The sequence below is a fragment of the Heterobasidion irregulare genome (genome assembly GCF_000320585.1).
Source record: "Heterobasidion irregulare TC 32-1 unplaced genomic scaffold scaffold_03, whole genome shotgun sequence".
Classification (NCBI taxonomy): Eukaryota; Fungi; Basidiomycota; class Agaricomycetes; order Russulales; family Bondarzewiaceae; genus Heterobasidion; species Heterobasidion irregulare.
Window position 1 is genome coordinate 267355 of NW_009258199.1, and position 19312 is coordinate 286666.

Genomic DNA, 19312 nt, shown 5'->3' on the forward strand with positions numbered 1-19312 from the left:
TGGCTCGAAGGTGTCGTAACGAAGTCAACCCATCGTGTACCCGGACTGAGCCATCTAATATCAACTCGACAAGACTCGGGGCGTTCTTGAGAAGGAGCGGAGGGATGACAACGTTAGGACGAGTGTCGAAGGTTGTCGTGACAGCTATCTTCCTCAAGACGGGGGCTGGGCCAATAAGGAGTTTGAAGAAGGCTGAGAGGTCGAAGATATCCCCAGTCAATTCCAAGACGCGAATACGTCCGATCTGTGAAGTAACCATTTCCTGACAGACCAAATTATCTTTGATGGTCAGTGTGATGTCTAGGCAACATTTCGAAGGAGATCTTGCGATGCAGAGTTGCACCCACTCGGGAGTACTGAGAGAGATTGTGGACCATAGGCGAGAATAGCCAAGTGCAACGGCACGCCATCGACTACAGACGTATGTGATACTAAGCCATGACGGGAGCCTCAGCAGTGGACTTTCCCATCCATCGTGACAGATGCCAAAGATGATCTGCAAAATCTCATTCGGAAATCGAAAGATGGGCAGCGCCTCGTTGTATGCTTGAAGTGCTATGATGGTAGGATCGCGATGGGGTGGACTGAGGACGAGATCCGCAAGAGTGCTCTGAACGGAAGCTAAATGTACCATTCTAGAGGATGAGGCACTTCCTTGGTCGTTAGCGGTTTCCAAATTGTCAAATAACAAGCGCCTCACATGTGCATAGATTGGATCCAGGCGGATCCCAGACTGCAAAGCAAAAGTAGTTGTAGTGATTGAAGTGTGAACGTGAACGACGAACTGCAAGGTAAGTTATGTCTTCACGCAGCGAGTCACATACTGTCACATACCAACGACCTCTTGAAGCTTTCCGACTTCAAGTTGGACGGAATACTAGCTCATGGCACATTCGCCCTCTCCACCTCAAATTCACTCACGACGCTCTCAGCCTATGATTTCTCACAGAATGTCTAGCTCGAGCGCTGGCTCTGATAATATCTACGACCACACCCCTCACTCCATCTGGAGCCCCGTTCTTCATGCACTTCGGTCCTCTACTTTGACGCAGCACTCCCTATTTTTCGCAATCGCGCCGTTCGTCCTTTTCACACTCACACTCTTCTCCGTACTCCTTGCGATTCGCGCGCACCAGGCCGAACCTCGGCGTCTCCCATCTGGGTCATCTGGCAACGTGTTTCTCAGAGTCGACGAACAGACTACCGTGAACGGGGTCCTGGGTCGTGTTCTGCTATTCATAGAACAGATAAATGATCTAATGGGAGGCGGGGTACGCGCATGGATGCAAGCGTGCGTACTGAGCCTGATTGTGCTCAGAGGCCTGGTCTGGATTAGTGCTTGTGTGGTCGACGCAGTACTCAATTTCGAATACGGTGGTGGCAGTGTCTGGTGCTGGGAAGCGATCGCGGTTCCTACGGAAAAGGACACGGGCTCTTTGAATGTCAGGCATAGGAGGAGGATTAAGAGTAGACAGGGTAAATAACCTTTGGTTGAACAGAAATTGTTAGGAATATACGATCATCATCTCAATTGCGGGTGTGAATAGACGTTTGCGACTCATATCTATGATCGTATTTCACTGGAACCCAATCATAACGGGAAAACTCTTTCTAACTTTCCGTGCGACCCACGGTGCAATGGCTGTGTCACACCCCCGTAATTCCGAGCTCTTCAGCAATGATCACTGCAGCCTTCTCCCCCACCACGAGCGCCGTCGAGTACGTGTTCTATAAACGGGCGAGCAGCCCCAAAGTCAGATTCTCCGCAATAACTCATGTGGATAGACAGTTCTCACCGCAGAGACATTCCCGGGACATATTGACAAGTCTAAGTTGACGAACAGAGGAAATAAATCAACACAGGGATGGGAGTCTATGCAGCCGCAGGCGGGAGAAGAGAATAGCTTACCCGCAATTTTGAGGCCCTCTACGCCATATACATTCAGTCTAGAGTCGACAACACCACCCGCGTCGCGAGGCTTCATCGCACAGGTGCCGAGCTGCACCATCGATCATTACAATCATACTTTCACCAACACATGTGTCCACACTTACGGCATGCCAAGCAGTAGTCACTACCGACAACAAATTGCCGTCAAATCTCATACCGACTGCAAGAGCGGAACACCGCTTACCGGACTCTCTTATGAATTTCTCGATCGCCTGATCGTCTTCTTCTCCGTACACCAAATCCGGCGCATTGATCGGCACCGGGCCCGCCTCGATCCCATCGCGCTTGACACAGACCTGCGCAGCGCTCCCCTCGGGGAACTTGGGATGCAGCGGCGCGTATTCCCCGCGAAAGAGCGGCATGCGGCGTGCTAGCTCGCGCGAGAACTTGTAGGCCCACATGAGAGGGCGCACGTCCACCATGCTGTGCGTGACGGGGAGGGAAGTGAAGGTGAAGAAATTATCGCATGGGATGCGTGCTCACTCCTCGAGATATCCGTGCTTAAAGTCGATCGGTGCGTCTGCGTCTGTACCGGATGTGATGTGGACATGGCCACGCGCGAGGGGATGACCCTAACACATGCACTTTAGTCTATACATGTATTTGGGTCTCACCGAGAGAATGATGACCCTTGCGCACCACATAATAGGCTAGGGTGTAATACTTCTGCTTCTCCGCCGTGGACAGATCGCCCACAAACCTGTTCATCGCCAGGTAAATCAACATCCTGATGAGCCAGGAAATGATGGAAATAATTTAGGTGCGCACATGGACAATGAGGCCAACAAGAACACTGGTCTATCCGGCGCAGATGCGAAGTGACTCTCCCAGCGCTCTTTGAACTCTGGGCCCCACGACTCGAGCTCGTGAGCAGAGGGCCGAATCTTGACTCCCGCATCAATACCACTGCGTTAACAAAGAAGGTAAATTCCTGCTATCTGGCCTGACAATAGTGTAGGAAGCCCACAGACGCACCAGTGTGCCATGAGGCCTTGACCATCCTTGAGCCATTGATTCGACGTGACTGGGCGGATCGTGTCGATGTAGTGGCAATTATTTAAAGTGAAAGCACGCACGCTCTATCTCGTCTGGGTCGTTTCGTATGATAGCATCAATCGTCTCTGCTTCAGGTGCTGCAACATAGGGCACGAAAAGAGAAGGGTGATCTACCATACAATTCACATTTAATGTATTCACTGTCCTTTCAGCAAAGTAAAGAACACGGGCTGACTCACCCTGATATGCTTCACCTACCCCAGGGAGGTCCACAATCTCTGGAACACTGTTCTTCCTTAGCACCTCTGCCGCACCGACCCCAGAACGCTCCAAGATCCCGGGAGACCCAAAGGTGCCTGCTGATACCACGACGAGACGGCGAGCGCGTACAAAGTGCACCTCGTCGTCCGCGCGTGACAAAAAGCGCTTGTTCCACCGATACTCGATCCCTGTGGCGCGAGTGCCTCTACGCATGCCCGATTATAAGAAATCGTAAGTCAATGACAGGAAATGTTAATGAAGATGGATAGGCACATACTCGATGCGGACGCGGTGAATATACACGCTCGTGACGACGTGCAAGCGCTCGTTGTGGGCCTGGTTATAGATAAAGTGGTGTGGAACGTCAGACCGCCTTCCGGTTGTGTTGTCGATCCACCTACGGACGGGGGGGAACCGTCAGTGACCCACTCTACTCAGGCCAGCTGATGCGCTGCTTTTGAAAAAGATAGAGCAAGAAACGAAGGAAGAAGGAAGAAGGAAATTGTGATAAGTAGATAAGAGATATGAACCATACTTCTGCCATCGCTATCCAGACATGTCGTCAAGTCAGCATCGCTTGAGGCCGACTGTGCCGACAAGAATCACATACACAATATTGATTCACCGTCATCAGGTCGTTAGGATCTTCACCGACAGTCCGTTCTCGATCGTACATCGCTGCGGTCTCGAGGAATTCTCGTCCGACGTTAGTGTACGTTCCACCGTAGGAAACTTTGAGCGGGCCCTCATAGCCGTGGGTCAGTGCGCCGGGCGTAATTTGATACGTCTCAGTCTGCAAGCAAGGATGTTTGAGGTGTCAGATTTAAGAATAAGCGGTAGGTAGTCTCACCTTCTCCAGAAGCGGGACGAGGTCTTCTGAGCCCCATCCCGCGTTTCCGTGTATATTCTTCCAGTCGTCGTAATCCGACTTACTTGCGCGCGTGTACACCGTGACTAACGAGCGTCACTGTCTCAATATCTGCAGCTGATGAAAGGTAGAAAACAACTTACAGTTTACGCTCGATCCTCCGCCCAAACACTGCGCGCACGACACGACGAGCTCGCGTCCACCCACAGCCTCCGTCTTCTCCGCCTTGTGGAATTGCATGGTCGTCGACGTCGGTGTAATGTGCGAGGGGGCCCGCGCTGGTTGTATGTGCGCGAGGATTTCAAGGGTCGACGGGCCCGCTTCAAGAACCAGGATGGTGAGAGTAGGAGATGCGGCGGCGAGGCGACCGGCAAGAAGGCAGCCCGCGGTACCGCCTAGACAAATAATGGTAAAAAGGTTGATGGGTGAAAGGAGACGAGTTACCGCCTGCGATGATGATGTCGTACTCCGTATCTATCTGAGGCATCGAGATCATGATGAAAAGCGGTCGGTTCAGTAGAGGGGGGAAGACGTGTATAAATCAGAGCACGCAGGAACACACAAAAGGCAGTACTCGATCCTCGTTGGCTAGGCCTCGCACTCTCTTATACGCCTTCAGGGAAGATAGAGTACGAGCCGGGCCGCACAATCTGAGTTTGTCTTCCAGACCCTGAGCTTACTATACATATTTCTTACGGGGAAAGGAAAGACATCAGCTGGTAAGCTGTAACGTTAGTAGACTCAGATCCAGTGCGGTTGTAACTAGGATGTGACAATAGACCCACTTCATTTCTCTGCAGGCGATAGCATGTTCAAGTTCCAGGCCTTATCTGTAGATCAACGATCCCAGTGCGACCAATCCAACTGTCAGGTATTCAATGAGCCACACAATGTCAGGAGAGTCAATAGAATGATTCAGATGTACGCTCAGCGATGAAGTCAAGTCACTCTACATATGCCTTGGGCAAGCTCCGGCGGAGTCTGGTTGCAATTTGTCTCAATACTCCCGCTCGCGGTCCAAACTTGGCCCCACTATTACACATCGACGAAGACACGGACAATGGACATATCATAGACGGAGCCTCGGTTATACGCACAGTCAACGGGGTTATGTTGCCCACGCATTAACTGCTATCGCCATTGCTCTTCCCACGCTCGCCGGTTCAGACCTCGCCAAGCAGGCGATAGCGGACCGATAACAGAGGAAGGTGGATGGAAAAAAGACTAGCACATACTAATCAGCGTGCATGTCAGGGCATAAGTCTCATGATTAGTTCTCTCGGAAGCACGCTTGTGAGTCTTAAGTTCCAAATGGAGTGTTGAATTGAAAGTCCAAGGGTGCGTCCTGCTCCTGTTCACAGCGTTATCATTCGACAAGGAACACTTGGTTACAGATCATCATAGTCCTACACAACATCATGAAACGTCAGTTAAGCAGCTCACTGACACTGATCGCATGATCTACAGAGTCGGAAACGCGGATCGGTGAGTACCCTCGGCATTATCGTCCACGGGATCCGCGCCTTTCTCTAATAGCAGCTCCACGATCGCTTGATTATTCCCCTTGGATGCTGCCTGGAGCGCACTTTGATATGGACCCATTCCTCTGGCATCGACGTCTGCGCCATTCTCGAGCAGTAGCCGTACAATGTGTTCGTGGCCGCCCGTCGATGCAGCTTGCAGTGCGTCACCATATTCTTGGCTTTGCTTGTTGACCTCCGCACCCTTTACGAGCAACAGTTGAACGATTGACTCATGACCTCTGGATGCTGCCGCCTGCAGTGCACTGCCGCACGGCTCCTGCGGCATGTTCACCTCTGCTCCGTTCTCTAACAGAAGCTTCACAATCTCTCCATGTCCTTCCAATGCCGCCGCCTGCAGTGCCGTGCCGTATCTTTCGCTTTCGGCATTCACTTCTGCACCCTTCTCAAGAAGCAATCGAACTATGTCTCCAAATCCTTCGGACGATGCTGCCCGAAGTGCGCTGCCATGCTGTCCTCCGAACGGTGCGTTTATCACAGCACCTTTCTCGAGCAGATGCTGCACAGCCCGAGATTGACCGCTCCGTGCCGCTACCTGCAACACGATGCAGTCGTCAAATCCCTTCGCATTTGGATCTTCCCCTGCGTCCAACAGAGCTGATGATAAGTCCTGTAGCCCAGCCAAGCACGCATAGTAAAGGCGGGACCCAATCGGCACCCTTTTCATATCACGTTTAGATCCAGGACGATCAAGGTCGTTGAGCCGAACCCAGGCAACGAACGGGGCATCGTTTCCAGTAAAGAGCGTGTAGGTCAAAGTGTTCAAGGGATCGGTGCGACCATCACCGGTTCCAGCATGAGCATGGGAAACCCAATAATTGGCAGCGTATTGTGCAAGTGGGAAATTATCAAGCGTATCTTCAGTCAGAATTCCTGTGGTCTCGAACTGGAGAAGATAGGCGAGACACGTCTGAGCGATCAACGAGTGAGATGATTTTTCGTTCGTGGTGAATCCAAAGTTTTGTAAGGAGGTCGAAGTAAGGATATAATCCTTGACGGAGGGGTGAACCAGCTGGACATTCCCTGCAAAGTTTATGAGCGAAGCAGAATTTTCATGTGGCACATCTGATCCCACCTTCAACAGTGACTATAATGAGATTCGAGCAGATGACCAAAATATCTTCCAAATTGTACCTCATATCTTCACAAGATCGAGGGTACGGCTTCGCTTCGAAATCGACAGCGACATATTCGGGCAATTCAATGAGCCGTGGCGGACGTGCGGAAAGGGCCAGCCACTGTAAAACTCTCAAGGCTGTTTGACGATGCACTGGATCGAGCTTCGATAGAATGTGGTCGTATGTCTCGTATAGTTTGCGCGGCAGTTGGCCTAGTCGCAGCTTCAGTTCATCGATATCGTGGCAACTTCGTAGTTCCTCTAGTTGTAATGCGGCCAATCGAAACCTATCGAGGTCGTAAGGATGTGAACGATAAAACGGCGGCGAAACGTCACCGTACATTCCTTTTGAAATCTCCAAGACATGCTTTCGAATTTCCTCCTTTGTCGTGTCATTCCATCTCTGCATGTGACGGTCGGTTTGTAGTGTGCGATCGATGTAGGTCCGGATATCATCGTCGACCGACTTGCCTTGTATACACGCTTGTACGACGTGAAGCAATTCGAGGGATCGTCGGATACCCAACTCATCCCGACTCGAGACCAGAATATGTATCTTGTGTTCGAATGCTTCCCAGCGCAAAATGCGCTGTAGCCAGGCCAGAACACTTTCTCTCTCTGTGCATTCGTCCAGAGAATCAAGGACCACATATACGTCTTTGAATTGGACAAGAAGGAGCTCCAAGGCCTCCAGGAGAGATTTTTCGGATGGCTGCGCACTACCGACTGTCTGCTCTAGGCCATGAGGAATTATGTTGCATTGGAGAAGAAGCTGTTTGATAAGGCAGCGAAGTAGATCGCTGTAGCGCCGCAGATCATCTTGTGCATCTTCGGGGCCGAAGAAATAATATGCCACCGCGGATAACGGATTGTTAACACAATGCTTCGAAACATCTTCGATGGCGGAGGAGCTGTGTACACAATTCATTGATCCATACAAACACAAGGAGAAGGAAGCGAAACTCACCACAATATGGTTTTCCCACATCCCGCTAGAATTGTGCTTCAGTCCGTTAATTCAATCGTAAGGCTTGTAGCGTACTCACGGATTCCATGTACCCACAGCAGTGATCTCGCGCTCTTCTTCCATTCCGAAAACTCCTTGCCGGTAAGGAACCAGGTACACGTGCCATCTGCATGTCTCTGCCGCGCATTGTTATAGTTTTTGGAGGGATCGGGTGCATTCAGCCAGGCTAGAGTCCCTTCGAGTCGCAACGCTGATTTTGATCCAGAATCTGAGTATACCCAATTTGAGAACCAAAGTGACGCAGTCGTACCATGAAGGCCATTGATTAGGTTGACATCGATGTTCATCCGCCTTCCAAGTTTCTCCGTGATATTCCTGCAGCGCGTTTGAAGCAATCCCCCACGCTCCTTCATATTGTTGGACAATGTATCGCGCAAACTATGGACTTTAAAGCATTTGTCGTTATTATGAGATCAAACAAGGCGTGAACATCATGCTTGGCTTACCAGCAAAGGGAAGTTTGATATACTCGTCAATGAGAGATGCGACCTGCAGCGATATGTGTCCAATCGTCTCAACCAGATCCTCCGCGCCTCCAGTGATGGGTAGATCAAGGCATTCATTGGCTACATACAACATTTCGCGCAGGGATTCTGTCAAAGCTCGAATAGACTCGTCGGGGAGACCTTCATTCTTGAAAGCCTGTGATGAATACAATGATGATGACATATATCTATGATGATCCGACGACGAGTTTCTCACCTCATACATTGAGAGCCAAACTGCGCACGAGACCTTGAGGACTGGGTGAGCCTGATGCACAGATTGTGAACATTGTTGAGAATAAAAGGAACGTAGAATATAAATAGACTTGCATAACCGGATTTACGGGCGATCTTGACCGTCGAAGCGAATGCTTGGCCAAGGGACGGGATGCAGGTGCTGATGTCGTCCGAAGAAGTGTAGGAGCCCTCGATCGCAGATGGAGATGCAGCGACAGAGTTCGATATCTGAGGAAGTACGCTATCATCGAGACGGGAGATTGCGGCGTCAACCTTTCTCATGATATCTTGCGGAGGCTTGGAAATAAGTGCCAGTTGGATCTTGATCTTGATGCCGTCGAGTCTGTTTCCGGCCTCATCAGTCATATCGAAGGCCGCATCTTGCGAAGCTTTCAGCATGAAGATTGAAGCTCGCAGGAAATCCAATAAACTCACTGTTTCCAAACAGCTCGATCAGATTCCCAGAGAAGCGTCCAAGTTTCTGCCTTAGAGGTAGTATGCCTTTGCGGAAGAGCTGGATTGTGATTCTCGAGGAGGGCCGAAAGTCACTGCGTGATAATCGTAGTGATCAGTAATAGACTCACTCTTGAGGAGTTCGCAAATGATTGAAATAAACTTAAGGTACTTACAAGCGATAGTCCTGTTGCCAAAGAAGCGGTGAGCCACTGGATTGTTTTGAAGACTTCCACTCCTTCTGGTCATCGACGTAAACGACCACAAATCGAGAACCCCATCCATGACCGACGCCACTCTTCTCGAGTTGTCCTTCGATTTCGATGCCTAATATTCGTTGTTCACAACAGAATCAGCTCCTCGTACACTGAGATCATTGTCGGATGGATTGGTCACCTGTGCAATGGGCTACAAGTCCAAGAGGGGACGACATTTTGAGTTTCAGCGTATCGTCGTGTTAGGAGTTCAAATGCAGAGAAGATGGCCGTCGCAAGATTGGATTATGATTGTGAGTGCATTTTTGTCGCGAGGCATCTCGAGGACGTTGGAGGCCTCGAGGCTGCGAAGCCTAGTAGCAATTTCCACGATTTTGACCACAAATCAGTCACAGATCTCCATAATCTAGCGCTCATCCTGTTATCCATCTGTATAGAAGGCTTGATCAACGATATTTTACTCACTTCGTGGAATATTGTCTCCTGTCATATACACAAGACTTTCAGGCCTCCGCGGCCGACGGTCCAACGCAGCGCCCGGCCCAATTTGGATGGATTGGTGACGTCGAAAGCATCAGATAGAGTTTAACCCGAATTGCGTACAGGTTGGGTGTTTTAGTCAGATTTGTCAGCCAGAGCGAACGACCACTATTGGGTGGAGTTTTCTAAATATGCCGTAAACCCGGGTAAATGTGCCGCTTTTCATTCTTATCCTTTCCCAGTTTCGACTATATTGCTCCACCTCCATACTTAACACCACCCACCAAGTTCCTCCTTCACTCTCTGGATTGACGCGACACTGAGCCTAAAAAGTTTGCATGTTCGGCGAATATCAACGTCAGATTGAGCGAGCCGCAGGTTTGCACGCGCTCTAAACGGCAGACTTGATCATAACGAGGCCGAATTTCCTCGACTGTGCCCGGACTTTGTCCCGGCTTCCATTCCCCAGGGCCCTCCAAGGGATATCGACGCAGACATAACTTTGTGAGCTCCTATTCCACGCACCCTTCTCCAGTAGCAAGCAAACAACCTCTTCGTAACCTCCCTGTGACGTTGCTTATGGTGCGGAATTTCCCCATGCATGACTACATTTGCCACCTCTCCAACAAGAATCGCACAGTCTCGATGTGTCCACAACTTACTGCATCGTGCAGTGCAGTGCGGTATAGCTTGTCTCGAATAGCTCTTCTTGCGCTCGTTGGTATCGTCCGTGCTAAACTCATCGGATTTCATGGTGTCTGCACCTGCATCTGAGGCTGTTGTGATTAGGAAGGGGCTGGAAGTGACAGATGCACTGGGGTGCGGATATGCAGCGGGAGGCGTAGATGTTTACAAGCTAGTAAGGGGTCAAGAAGCAACAATACTTGTGCGTGGAGAGTCGTCGAGAAAAGTGTGGTACGATGGAGGGGGAGGTGACCGGCGTGTGTAGCAGCCATAGAATGAGACAGTCTGAGGAAGAGAAGGGGAGAGGAATGGCGTGACAGGAGGACTTGAGCACGGGATAGTAACATATAGGCACGTACTCGTACCTACTTGTACGCTATTGGACAATAATATTATCTGCATACACAGCCCACATTGGTTCCTTTTAAGCCTGCCGCTAGGAACACAAGCATCAGAACAGCAAGCATCGGTCACTTCAAGGCATAAGCTCCAGACATGGTCGCAAAATACTCAAGTCAGCGTCGAAGGTGAGTACATTGAGGTCACCCTCGGGACGGTCAAGATATATGTAGCCTGTTCAAATGCGTGTTAATTACAGTGAGCCGTCTTTCCTACCTCTTCTCTGTTATTATGGTCGCATTTATAAGCCCGAAACTGCAGATACTGTATGTATATGCTCGTACATGCAAATATTGGACATTCGGATCAATCCTTCTCGCTATTCGACTCACCCTATCACCATCCGGCAGACTCTCTTCTCCATCCAACCATTCTGCGCTGAACTTAAGTAGCAGGTTGACCACCGATTGGTTGTGACCCGCTGACTGGAGGGTGCTTTCAAGTTTCCCCGGTGCATTGGGGTATGCTCCCTTCTCCAGCAGCAGTCGCATAACCTGCTCATGGCCGCGATATGCCGCTGCATGCAGCGCACTCCCACAAAAATCACCTTGCATGCTTATGTCTGCATCCTTCTCCAGCAACAGTCGCACAAGGTGCTCGTAGCCCTTATATGCCACTGCTTCAAGCGCACTCCCATGAAAAATTATACCTTTCAGGCTCACATCTACACCCTTCTCCAGTATCAGTCGCACAAGTGGCTCATCTCCTCTCATCACCCAGCTCGATACATACGAGAAAAAACCCGGTGAGTGGTCATGAATGTGACACTGTCACTCTCCCGACGAACTGTCCAATTCCATACGCTATCGGACATTGAATGATAGGATACCAATCAGCTAAAATCTACTAGCTCGGAAATGTCGGTCATCAATGAGCACCTGCAGCATCGTCGTCCGGCCCCACCGCCCCTTTTTCCAACAACAACTCCACGATTGCCTGGTGCTTTCTTATGGACGCTGCCTGAAGCGCGCTCCCATATAGACCAACGCCTCGGACGTGAACGTCAGCGCCATGATGAAGCAGCAGTCGCACGATGTGCTCATGGCCACGTCTTGATGCCATCTGCAATGCGTCGCCAAATCTTTTACTTCGCTTGTTCACCTCTGCGCCCTTTTCGATTAAAAGTTTCACGACCAATTCATGTCCGCTCATTGACGCCGCCTGCAGTGCGGTGCCATATTCTTTACTTTCCTTGTCCACCTCAGCACCCTTTTCGAGCAGTAATCGCACGACTCGTTCGTGTCCTTTGGATGCTGCTGCCTGCAGTGCACTGCCATGAGGCTCCTTCGGTGTATTAACCTCTGCACCCTTCTCTAGCAGAAGGCTGATAATCTCTGCGTGCCCTCCCAATGCCGCCGCCCGCAGTGGGGTGCCGTATTTATCGTTTTCTATGTTCACCTCTGCACCCTTCTCCAATAGCAGTCGCACCGTCTCTTCGTGACCTTCGAACGACGCGGCTCCCAGCGCGCTTCCATGCTGCCCTCCCAGTGGCACGTTAACCTGTGCCCCATTCTGTAACAGCAGTTTCACGATCTTCAAATGGCCACCGCGTAACGTTGCCTCCACTGCATTTCTGTCCCAGCTTTTCAGGACATTTCCTGGTATGCTGGCGTTCTTTAGCAGCACTCGCATGATTGACCCGTTACCTCCGGATGCTGCTGCCTGCAATGAGCTGCCACACCCTCCCCCTTGGATCCCTACGTCCGCGCCATTGTCTAGAAGGATTTGAACGATGTCTTCGTAGCCTCCCACTGATGCTGCCTGTAGTGCCGTGCCGTAGTGTCCACCTCGCTTATTTGCATCAGCGCCCTTCTCTAACAGGAGCTTCACGACGTTCAAGAAGCCATTCTCTGAGGCCTCATGCAGTGCAGTAACGCCCATTTTGCCTGGCATATCGACCTCCGCGCCGTTCTCCAATAATATTCGTACGACTCGATCGTGGCCTTCCATCGATGCCGCGTGCAGCGCGCTGTTAAATAGACCTCCTAGTAGATTTACGTCTGCGCCCTTCTTGAGTAATAGTCGTACGGTGACTTCATGACCCGCAAGTGATGCTACCTGCAAAGCGCTGTTCTGGCCTTCCCCGCTTCGCATGTTCATGTCTGCCTCGTTTTCTAGCAGGAGTCGCACTATTTCTCCGTGACCTCTCGCTGATGCCAAGTTTAGAGCACTGCCGTTCCAGCTCTCCCCGTTCACTTCCGCGCCTTTCGCGAGTAGATTTTGTACAGTCCGATATTGTCCACTTCTTGATGCAACCTGTAGCACGCTAAGTCTAAGCCTATTCCCCCCCTTCGTGTTTGGATCGCCGCCAGCCTCTAACAAAGCCATCGATATATCCTGGAAGCAAGCTAAGCAAGCATAGTAGAGACGAGATCCATGAGGCTCTCTTTCGAAGTCATGCTCGGACCAAGGCTCATCTAGGTCATAAAGACGGACCCAGGAAATAAAGGGGGCGTCATTGTCGGCAGTGAAGAATGCATATATTAAAGCCTGCAGGGGATCGGAATTACTGTCACTGGTGCCAAATTTAGCATGGGATATCCAATGTTCCGCTGCATATTGAGCGAGTGGAAAATTGTCGAGTGTATCCTCCTTCAAAATCTCTGGGGTATCAAATTGAAGAAGGTACGCGAGACAAGTCTGTGCAATCAACGAGTGAGACGACTGCGAGTTGATTGTGAATCCAAAGCGGTGTGATATTGAGAGAAGAAACTCCTTGACAGAAAAGTGCGCCAGCTGGACATTTCCTAGCATATGGATTATCAGTGAGGCATCATCACCAAACTCGACAAAATGGTTGACCCTACCTTCAACAGAAACGCTGATAAGATTGGCACATATGATTAGAACGCTTTGTGGATCAGAATACCGTGAGTCAGCACGGAATTTAGGGTACGGTTTGGTCTCCAAGTCAACGCCGACGACCTCTGCCAATTCCTTCAGTCGTAGCAAACGAGCGGAAAAGGCTAGCCATTGCAGAAGCTTCCACGCTGTTCGAAGAGGCGCTTCGTCGAGCTTTGATAGAATGCGATTGTAAGTATCATCTAGATTGCGGGGAAGATTGCCAAGTTGCGTCTCCAATTCACGAATACTGTGGCAATTTCGTAGCTCCTCGAGTTGCAACGCAGCCAAACGGAACCTAGATCTGCAATGTCAACATCAACATGACTTGTAAGCGAAATGGTATCATACATTCCCTGCGACATTGCTGACACCTTCTGCTGTATTTCCCGTTTTCTGGCGTGTTCCCACCTCTTCATGTGAAAACTCGTCCGTAATGTCCAATCGAGGTACATTCGAATGTCATCGTCAATTACCTGTCCCTCCATGCAGACCTTCACGACGCTCAGCGATTCGATAGATTCTCTGATGTCGATTTCATCTCGACTAGTGATCAAAAGATGTGTCCTGTGCTTGAACGCTTCCCTCCGTGTGATCTCCTTCAACCAGTCTAGAACCTTCCATCTCTCTATAGATTCGTCCAGGGAGTCAACAATCAAATAAGCGTGTTCAAATTTGACGAGAAGAAGCTCAAGGGCTATATGGAGAGACTCCAGGGACGGTTGCATATTGCCGGCCCCGAGTAGCTTCTCTATAGCAGGCGACATTCCATTGCATTGAATCGCAAGCTGCTTGATGAGGCAGCGAACTAAGCCACCGTGTCGCTGAAGGCCATCTTGCGCGTCCCTAGAGTCGAAGAAAAAGTATGCGATTGCGCACGAAGGATTAGCCGCACAATGGATCGTGATATCTTTGATAGCGGATGAGCTGTATACAATGCTCGCTGATCCATGCAGGTGCAGAGAGGAGTAGATTCCTCACCATAGTACTGTCTTACCGCACCCCGCTAGAAAAGTGTTTCAGCCAGCTCTGAATGAAAACTATTGAAGCTTAAATAGAGACGTACGGATCCCGTAGACCCACAGTAGCGACCCTGTGCTCTCTTTCCATTCTGAGAATTCCTTTCCAGTGAGGAACCAGAGGCACGTTCCTTCTCGGTGACTTTCTCGTGCATTGTTATAGTTTTGTGATGGATCAGGTGCCTTCAGCCAATCTAAGGCCTTTTCAAGTCGCGCAGCTAGTAGCACAGAACTTCAGTAACCTTTCAATTTGAAGCAAAAGTGACAGAAGATGCACCATTCTGAATTTGATGAATAGTCACGTTCGTGTCGCGGTTCATCCTACCGTTGAACTTGACTACCAAATCTTGACAGCGCGTCTGGAACGATACGATGCGTTGTTTCATATCATCGGACAACATGTCTCGTACACTACGCACTTGATAGCATATACCATTAAATCAGGGATGAATAATTATAAAACGAGCATTGTGTTTGACGTACTTGCAAATGGAAGCCTTGTGTACTCGTCAATGAGAGAAGTGATCTGCAGCGATATGCGGCCAATCGCCCCAATCACATTCTCTGTGCCTTCAAGGACCCGTAGATTAGGACAGTCATTGGCCGCGTACACCATCTCACGCAGGGTTTCTGCCAAGGCTCGAACAGACTCGTCAAGAACCTGTTCATTCTTTAAAGCCTATGATAAACGTTTTGATCATGACCAGTTAGGAATTTTACGAAGAGGCTCAGAGAGGCCCTCACCTCATACATTGAGAATAAAATCGTGCATGAAACCTTCAATATTGGATGAGTCTGGTGAACAAGATTTGAATTACCATGATGAGAGCGTAATGGGAGGAAGATATGATGGACTTGCATCACCAAAGATACGGGCGATCTTGACCATCGCCTGGAATGTCTGGCCAAGGGCCGGTATGCAACTACTAATCATTTGGGTAGAAGAGTAAACGCCGTCGGTGACGGACTCGGATATATTGACATGTTTCGATATTTGGGAAAGTATGCTGTCGTCGAGGCGGGAGATTGCAGCGTCAACCCTGTCCGTTATATCTCGTGGAGAATGGGAAATGAGCGCCAGCTTGATCTTGATCTGAATGCCGTCGAGCATATTCCCGGAGTCATCAGTCATATCAAATGCTGCATCTTACAAGGCTTTCAGGAAGGATGCTCAAAGGCCGCATAGAGAGTCTGGTGGCTATACCATTTCCAAGCAAGTGAACGAGCTTCGCACAGAACTTTCCAAGGAACTGCCTTTTGCTGGGGCGCATGATTGATATTGTACTCTTGCGAAAAAGCTCAATCTTGATATTGGAGGATGGCCGAAGCCACCTATGTCGATCGTGCCATCGAGTATCGAAACGGCGTTCAATGCGATGATCAGTGAGAAATGTAGCAAAATCGAGAGACTCACATGTGGTGATCCTGCTGCCAATGCAGCGGTGATCTGCTAGAGAGTCTCTTGGACTTCCACCTCTCCTCATCGTCAACGTAAACGACCAGAAACCGACCACCAAGTCCAATTTTCTGTAAGAGCTTGCCCTCAATTTGGATAGCTAACCGGAACGAGTTCAAATTTAGGGGCACTTTATTGATGAAGACGAACATACCTGAGCAATGAGCCACAAGCCCTAGAGGAGAGGTATTTTCGTGGTGTTCTGTGTCGGTGATCATGGACAAAGAGGATGGAGATCGCAGGTTGGATATCACGGGAATTAGCATTGTGAGTAGGCATGCTTAAGTGATGCACAACGAGGCTTGTGGGTGGCTGTAGCGTGGTACATATCAGCACACATGACCTACAAGCTATCACCAATGTCGAATAATCGATGTTGGATTGCTTACAAGTGTGAATGAACTACTTTATATGGCTACAGCTAGAAAAGCACGATCATTCAGATACACAGTGCGATCAAAGTCTGCCTTGGTGATGATTGAGATTACCACCTCTAGGGCATGCCACTGGACAAGCAGTTGGCTAACCAGTGTCAAGACCCTTCATCAAAATCTCGCAGCGAGCTCGGACAATTTCATAGTATTCTCCCATATCTTGATTCATATCGTCTTCTAGATTCCGATCTTCGGAATGGCAAAGAAAATATTGGTGAGTTCACCATGCCCTTAGCCAAATGAACAACTTACTTTCAGGTAGCCTCTCATATTTGTCGATCAGTGAAGCAATCTGGACTGCTTCCCTTGCAACCGCCTTTACGAAAGCATTGGATTGTGAGGGAACGGCCTTGTAGAGCTTGCACAAACATTCCGCCAAGTCGATGATACGGCTGTCATGGGCCTCATCTTGAGATTCCTATGGAATATCGCGATAGCATAAGTGTCATTGAGTCAATGACACATCAGTTCTTGACTCGCCTCGCACACTGAGACTACAATTTGACATGAGTCTACGATCTTACGGTGGACCTGTGGCATGCTATTATTCAACGAAACTGGAAAAAGAGTATACCAATGACGTACGCCACTCCATTGTGTTTTATCAGCAGTGAGTATGCATTCCGCTGCTTTGTGCAGGGAATGCATGATCCCTCTAGAAAAGTTGTCATGAGTGGGCATGTCGATGCGATACACAGGAGCGAGCTGGACCAGGCAGTGAACTTTGCCCTCTATCCCGATATGTACGCTATCTGTTCAATGAAAGACCTTGAGCATGAACATGGCTCGAAGGAAGGGAGGGGCTCACGACCGTCGAGAAGCTCAATGACTCTACCACTGAAACTTCCAAGTTGCGTACTAGTCCCGGAGTCCACCACGAGCGATGGATCCGGGCTGGACAATTTTATTATGATGTTTGAGGATGCGGCGAAGTGTCTAACTCAAATTGTGAATGTGGCATGTTAATAGGCAAGTACCAGCTAAGTTTGAGAGACGTGGGAGACGTACATAGGTGTATCTACTCGCCATGAATACTCCGATGAGCATATACTCGACTCCCATTGCACAAAGTTGTCAATGTAGATGGTCAAACGCCGATAAGGGGATTGAGCGCGAGGATCTTCCAAATTACCATGAAGCTTAATGGCTTTAGAAGACAAACAACGTCAGTGCTTCAGAAACACTGCTGAGAAGGGCCGGACTGACTCTCTAAACGGGTGGTCAACCCGTAGACATAGGGGGAATGGTGAAGGTTCTCCATCTTGGAGGCTCTTAAAAATGGGAGGTGAAGGGGCGAAGGAGAAGAAGGAATATTCTAGGAGAAGGGTAGTCGCAAGAAGTGGAGGAGAGGAGATATGGCATCGGGATACCTGCGCACCCAGGGAACTTTATATCATGGTGAGTGTCTCACAGAACAGGATGTTAAATCCCGAAATAAAAGCCCGAATAAACATCTCAACACAAGCGCACCATCGAACAATAGACGAGACAAAGCCCCAGCCAAAGCGTACTCCAAACAGTGATGTGGCACTGATTCCAGGGACCGGAAAGTACGTAGAACAAACTGGTGGCTGATGTTAGGTTCTTGGAACAGCGGTGGCTGAATCTCCGGGAACGCGTCATCTTCACGTCCTGTTCCTGTTCAAACCATGTCTATGGTATGGCAAAGTATAAAACAGGAACTCTCACGTACAGTGCACGATACTGTCTTCATATATGCCATTTAGATGAGTCCACATCTAATGGGTTAGATGTTTGTCGATAGCTCATGACAGAAAAACAACCTACCTAGTCACAACAGCGCAATCGCCCGCACGTTCATGCGCTTCAGGCCGACTGCCTTGAATCCTCGCTGTTCACAGTCGATTCTTACAGCTTGTTCCTGCTATTATTGAAGCAGTGCGGCATATGGAAACAGCACATAATATATCGCAATAAAGGAGCTCACATTGTGACTCTGTGTTGCGTCCGCTAATAGCACCGTACTTGTTCTGCCTGTTTTGCCTGTTTTGCCTGTTCTGCCTGCTCTGCTTGTTCTGCCTGTTCTGCCTGTTCTGCCTGTTCTGCCTGTTCTCATAGGCCGAGACTGTTCTCGCCCAGTTCCCTTCCTGATTCTGACTCCTAATCATGAAGGCCAGTGGTGCGCATGGAACACTACATTATGATGTATGATCAGGCAAATATCCCATATTCGCAGTCTGCGTTCGAAGTAACACGTCACTCACCCGAATTATTACCCAGCATGACGGATAATATCTTAAAATTAGGAGGAAAGATAACGAATAACAGAGTCGCCTAGTAGAGTTGAGAGGGCTACAGGCGCGCGAGAGAGGCATATACAGGGTTTTGCAGTTGTACGCAACCACTTGACAACGATACCGCTCTCGACACACAAGCCCAGCGTGCTGTTCGGTCTCTTACCTTCAGATACAACGATAGATAATCACCCATGTAGAGCTGGAAATTATGAATTCACTACCACGTCGAGCCATCATAACAATTCCCATCCAGAGTAATGAGAAGCCGGATCAGTCTAAAGATTCGCAAAAACACATACTGTATGAATTCCGCCCACCAGCCAGAGTGCGGTGTTGCATCGCCTCTCAGATATAGCCCGCTGGAGCCTGTGATTCTCTTCCGTGCCCGATCCTTCGAATACGTAGCCTTCGCTGAATGTAGAGGTGGACCGTCGACGTATGATGATGAGTGGCCACATTCCTTTTTTGGACTCTCCCACCAACGGCGTCTACGAGGCCAACAGTGACCGACAGGCTTTGAAGAGTGGACCACTCGGTGACGACCTTCTCAACTCTCAACTTTACCACCTTATGCACCTTTCTGCTACGAC

General features: G+C 49.6%; 7 protein-coding genes across 7 annotated transcripts; all 7 read right to left on the minus strand.

The window, feature by feature from the left end:
• Nucleotides 1–268: 268 nt before the first annotated feature.
• HETIRDRAFT_312301 (uncharacterized protein) lies at nucleotides 269–634 on the minus strand (the record flags this gene model as incomplete). Its single annotated transcript, XM_009545112.1, has 1 exon — nucleotides 269–634. A coding segment is annotated over one exon (366 nt), but the record flags the coding sequence as incomplete, so codon positions are not given.
• Nucleotides 635–1647: 1013 nt separating this feature from the next.
• On the minus strand, nucleotides 1648–4572 carry gor6 (GMC oxidoreductase 6; the record flags this gene model as incomplete). Its single annotated transcript, XM_009545113.1, has 17 exons — nucleotides 1648–1728; nucleotides 1797–1828; nucleotides 1910–2000; nucleotides 2056–2075; nucleotides 2136–2374; nucleotides 2435–2523; nucleotides 2591–2651; nucleotides 2720–2857; nucleotides 2927–2975; nucleotides 3028–3117; nucleotides 3187–3413; nucleotides 3486–3605; nucleotides 3744–3754; nucleotides 3819–4001; nucleotides 4059–4162; nucleotides 4220–4471; nucleotides 4521–4572. The coding sequence occupies 17 exons, from the start codon at nucleotides 4570–4572 to the stop codon at nucleotides 1648–1650; spliced, it is 1839 nt and encodes a 612-aa protein (XP_009543408.1).
• An 806-nt stretch (nucleotides 4573–5378) lies between these two features.
• HETIRDRAFT_471885 (uncharacterized protein) lies at nucleotides 5379–8340 on the minus strand (the record flags this gene model as incomplete). The annotated part of the gene is made up of 8 exons (XM_009545114.1): nucleotides 5379–5482; nucleotides 5542–6640; nucleotides 6693–7021; nucleotides 7076–7645; nucleotides 7702–7726; nucleotides 7781–7951; nucleotides 8012–8146; nucleotides 8208–8340. 8 exons carry the CDS (start codon nucleotides 8338–8340, stop codon nucleotides 5443–5445), a joined length of 2502 nt encoding a protein of 833 aa, XP_009543409.1. The 3' UTR covers nucleotides 5379–5442.
• A 124-nt stretch (nucleotides 8341–8464) lies between these two features.
• HETIRDRAFT_170086 (uncharacterized protein) lies at nucleotides 8465–9369 on the minus strand (the record flags this gene model as incomplete). Its single annotated transcript, XM_009545115.1, has 5 exons — nucleotides 8465–8514; nucleotides 8582–8863; nucleotides 8919–9031; nucleotides 9113–9263; nucleotides 9333–9369. The coding sequence occupies 5 exons, from the start codon at nucleotides 9367–9369 to the stop codon at nucleotides 8465–8467; spliced, it is 633 nt and encodes a 210-aa protein (XP_009543410.1).
• A 2116-nt stretch (nucleotides 9370–11485) lies between these two features.
• HETIRDRAFT_471894 (uncharacterized protein) lies at nucleotides 11486–14975 on the minus strand (the record flags this gene model as incomplete). Its single annotated transcript, XM_009545116.1, has 5 exons — nucleotides 11486–13461; nucleotides 13522–13853; nucleotides 13907–14531; nucleotides 14622–14792; nucleotides 14852–14975. 5 exons carry the CDS (start codon nucleotides 14973–14975, stop codon nucleotides 11582–11584), a joined length of 3132 nt encoding a protein of 1043 aa, XP_009543411.1. The 3' UTR covers nucleotides 11486–11581.
• Nucleotides 14976–15388: 413 nt separating this feature from the next.
• On the minus strand, nucleotides 15389–16248 carry HETIRDRAFT_312340 (uncharacterized protein; the record flags this gene model as incomplete). Its single annotated transcript, XM_009545117.1, has 4 exons — nucleotides 15389–15720; nucleotides 15779–15906; nucleotides 15989–16130; nucleotides 16185–16248. 4 exons carry the CDS (start codon nucleotides 16246–16248, stop codon nucleotides 15389–15391), a joined length of 666 nt encoding a protein of 221 aa, XP_009543412.1.
• Nucleotides 16249–16552: 304 nt separating this feature from the next.
• Nucleotides 16553–18187, minus strand: HETIRDRAFT_170089 (uncharacterized protein; the record flags this gene model as incomplete). The annotated part of the gene is made up of 9 exons (XM_009545118.1): nucleotides 16553–16641; nucleotides 16717–16882; nucleotides 16954–16995; nucleotides 17050–17216; nucleotides 17273–17400; nucleotides 17473–17584; nucleotides 17671–17779; nucleotides 17935–18102; nucleotides 18158–18187. The coding sequence occupies 9 exons, from the start codon at nucleotides 18185–18187 to the stop codon at nucleotides 16553–16555; spliced, it is 1011 nt and encodes a 336-aa protein (XP_009543413.1).
• Nucleotides 18188–19312: the final 1125 nt, after the last annotated feature.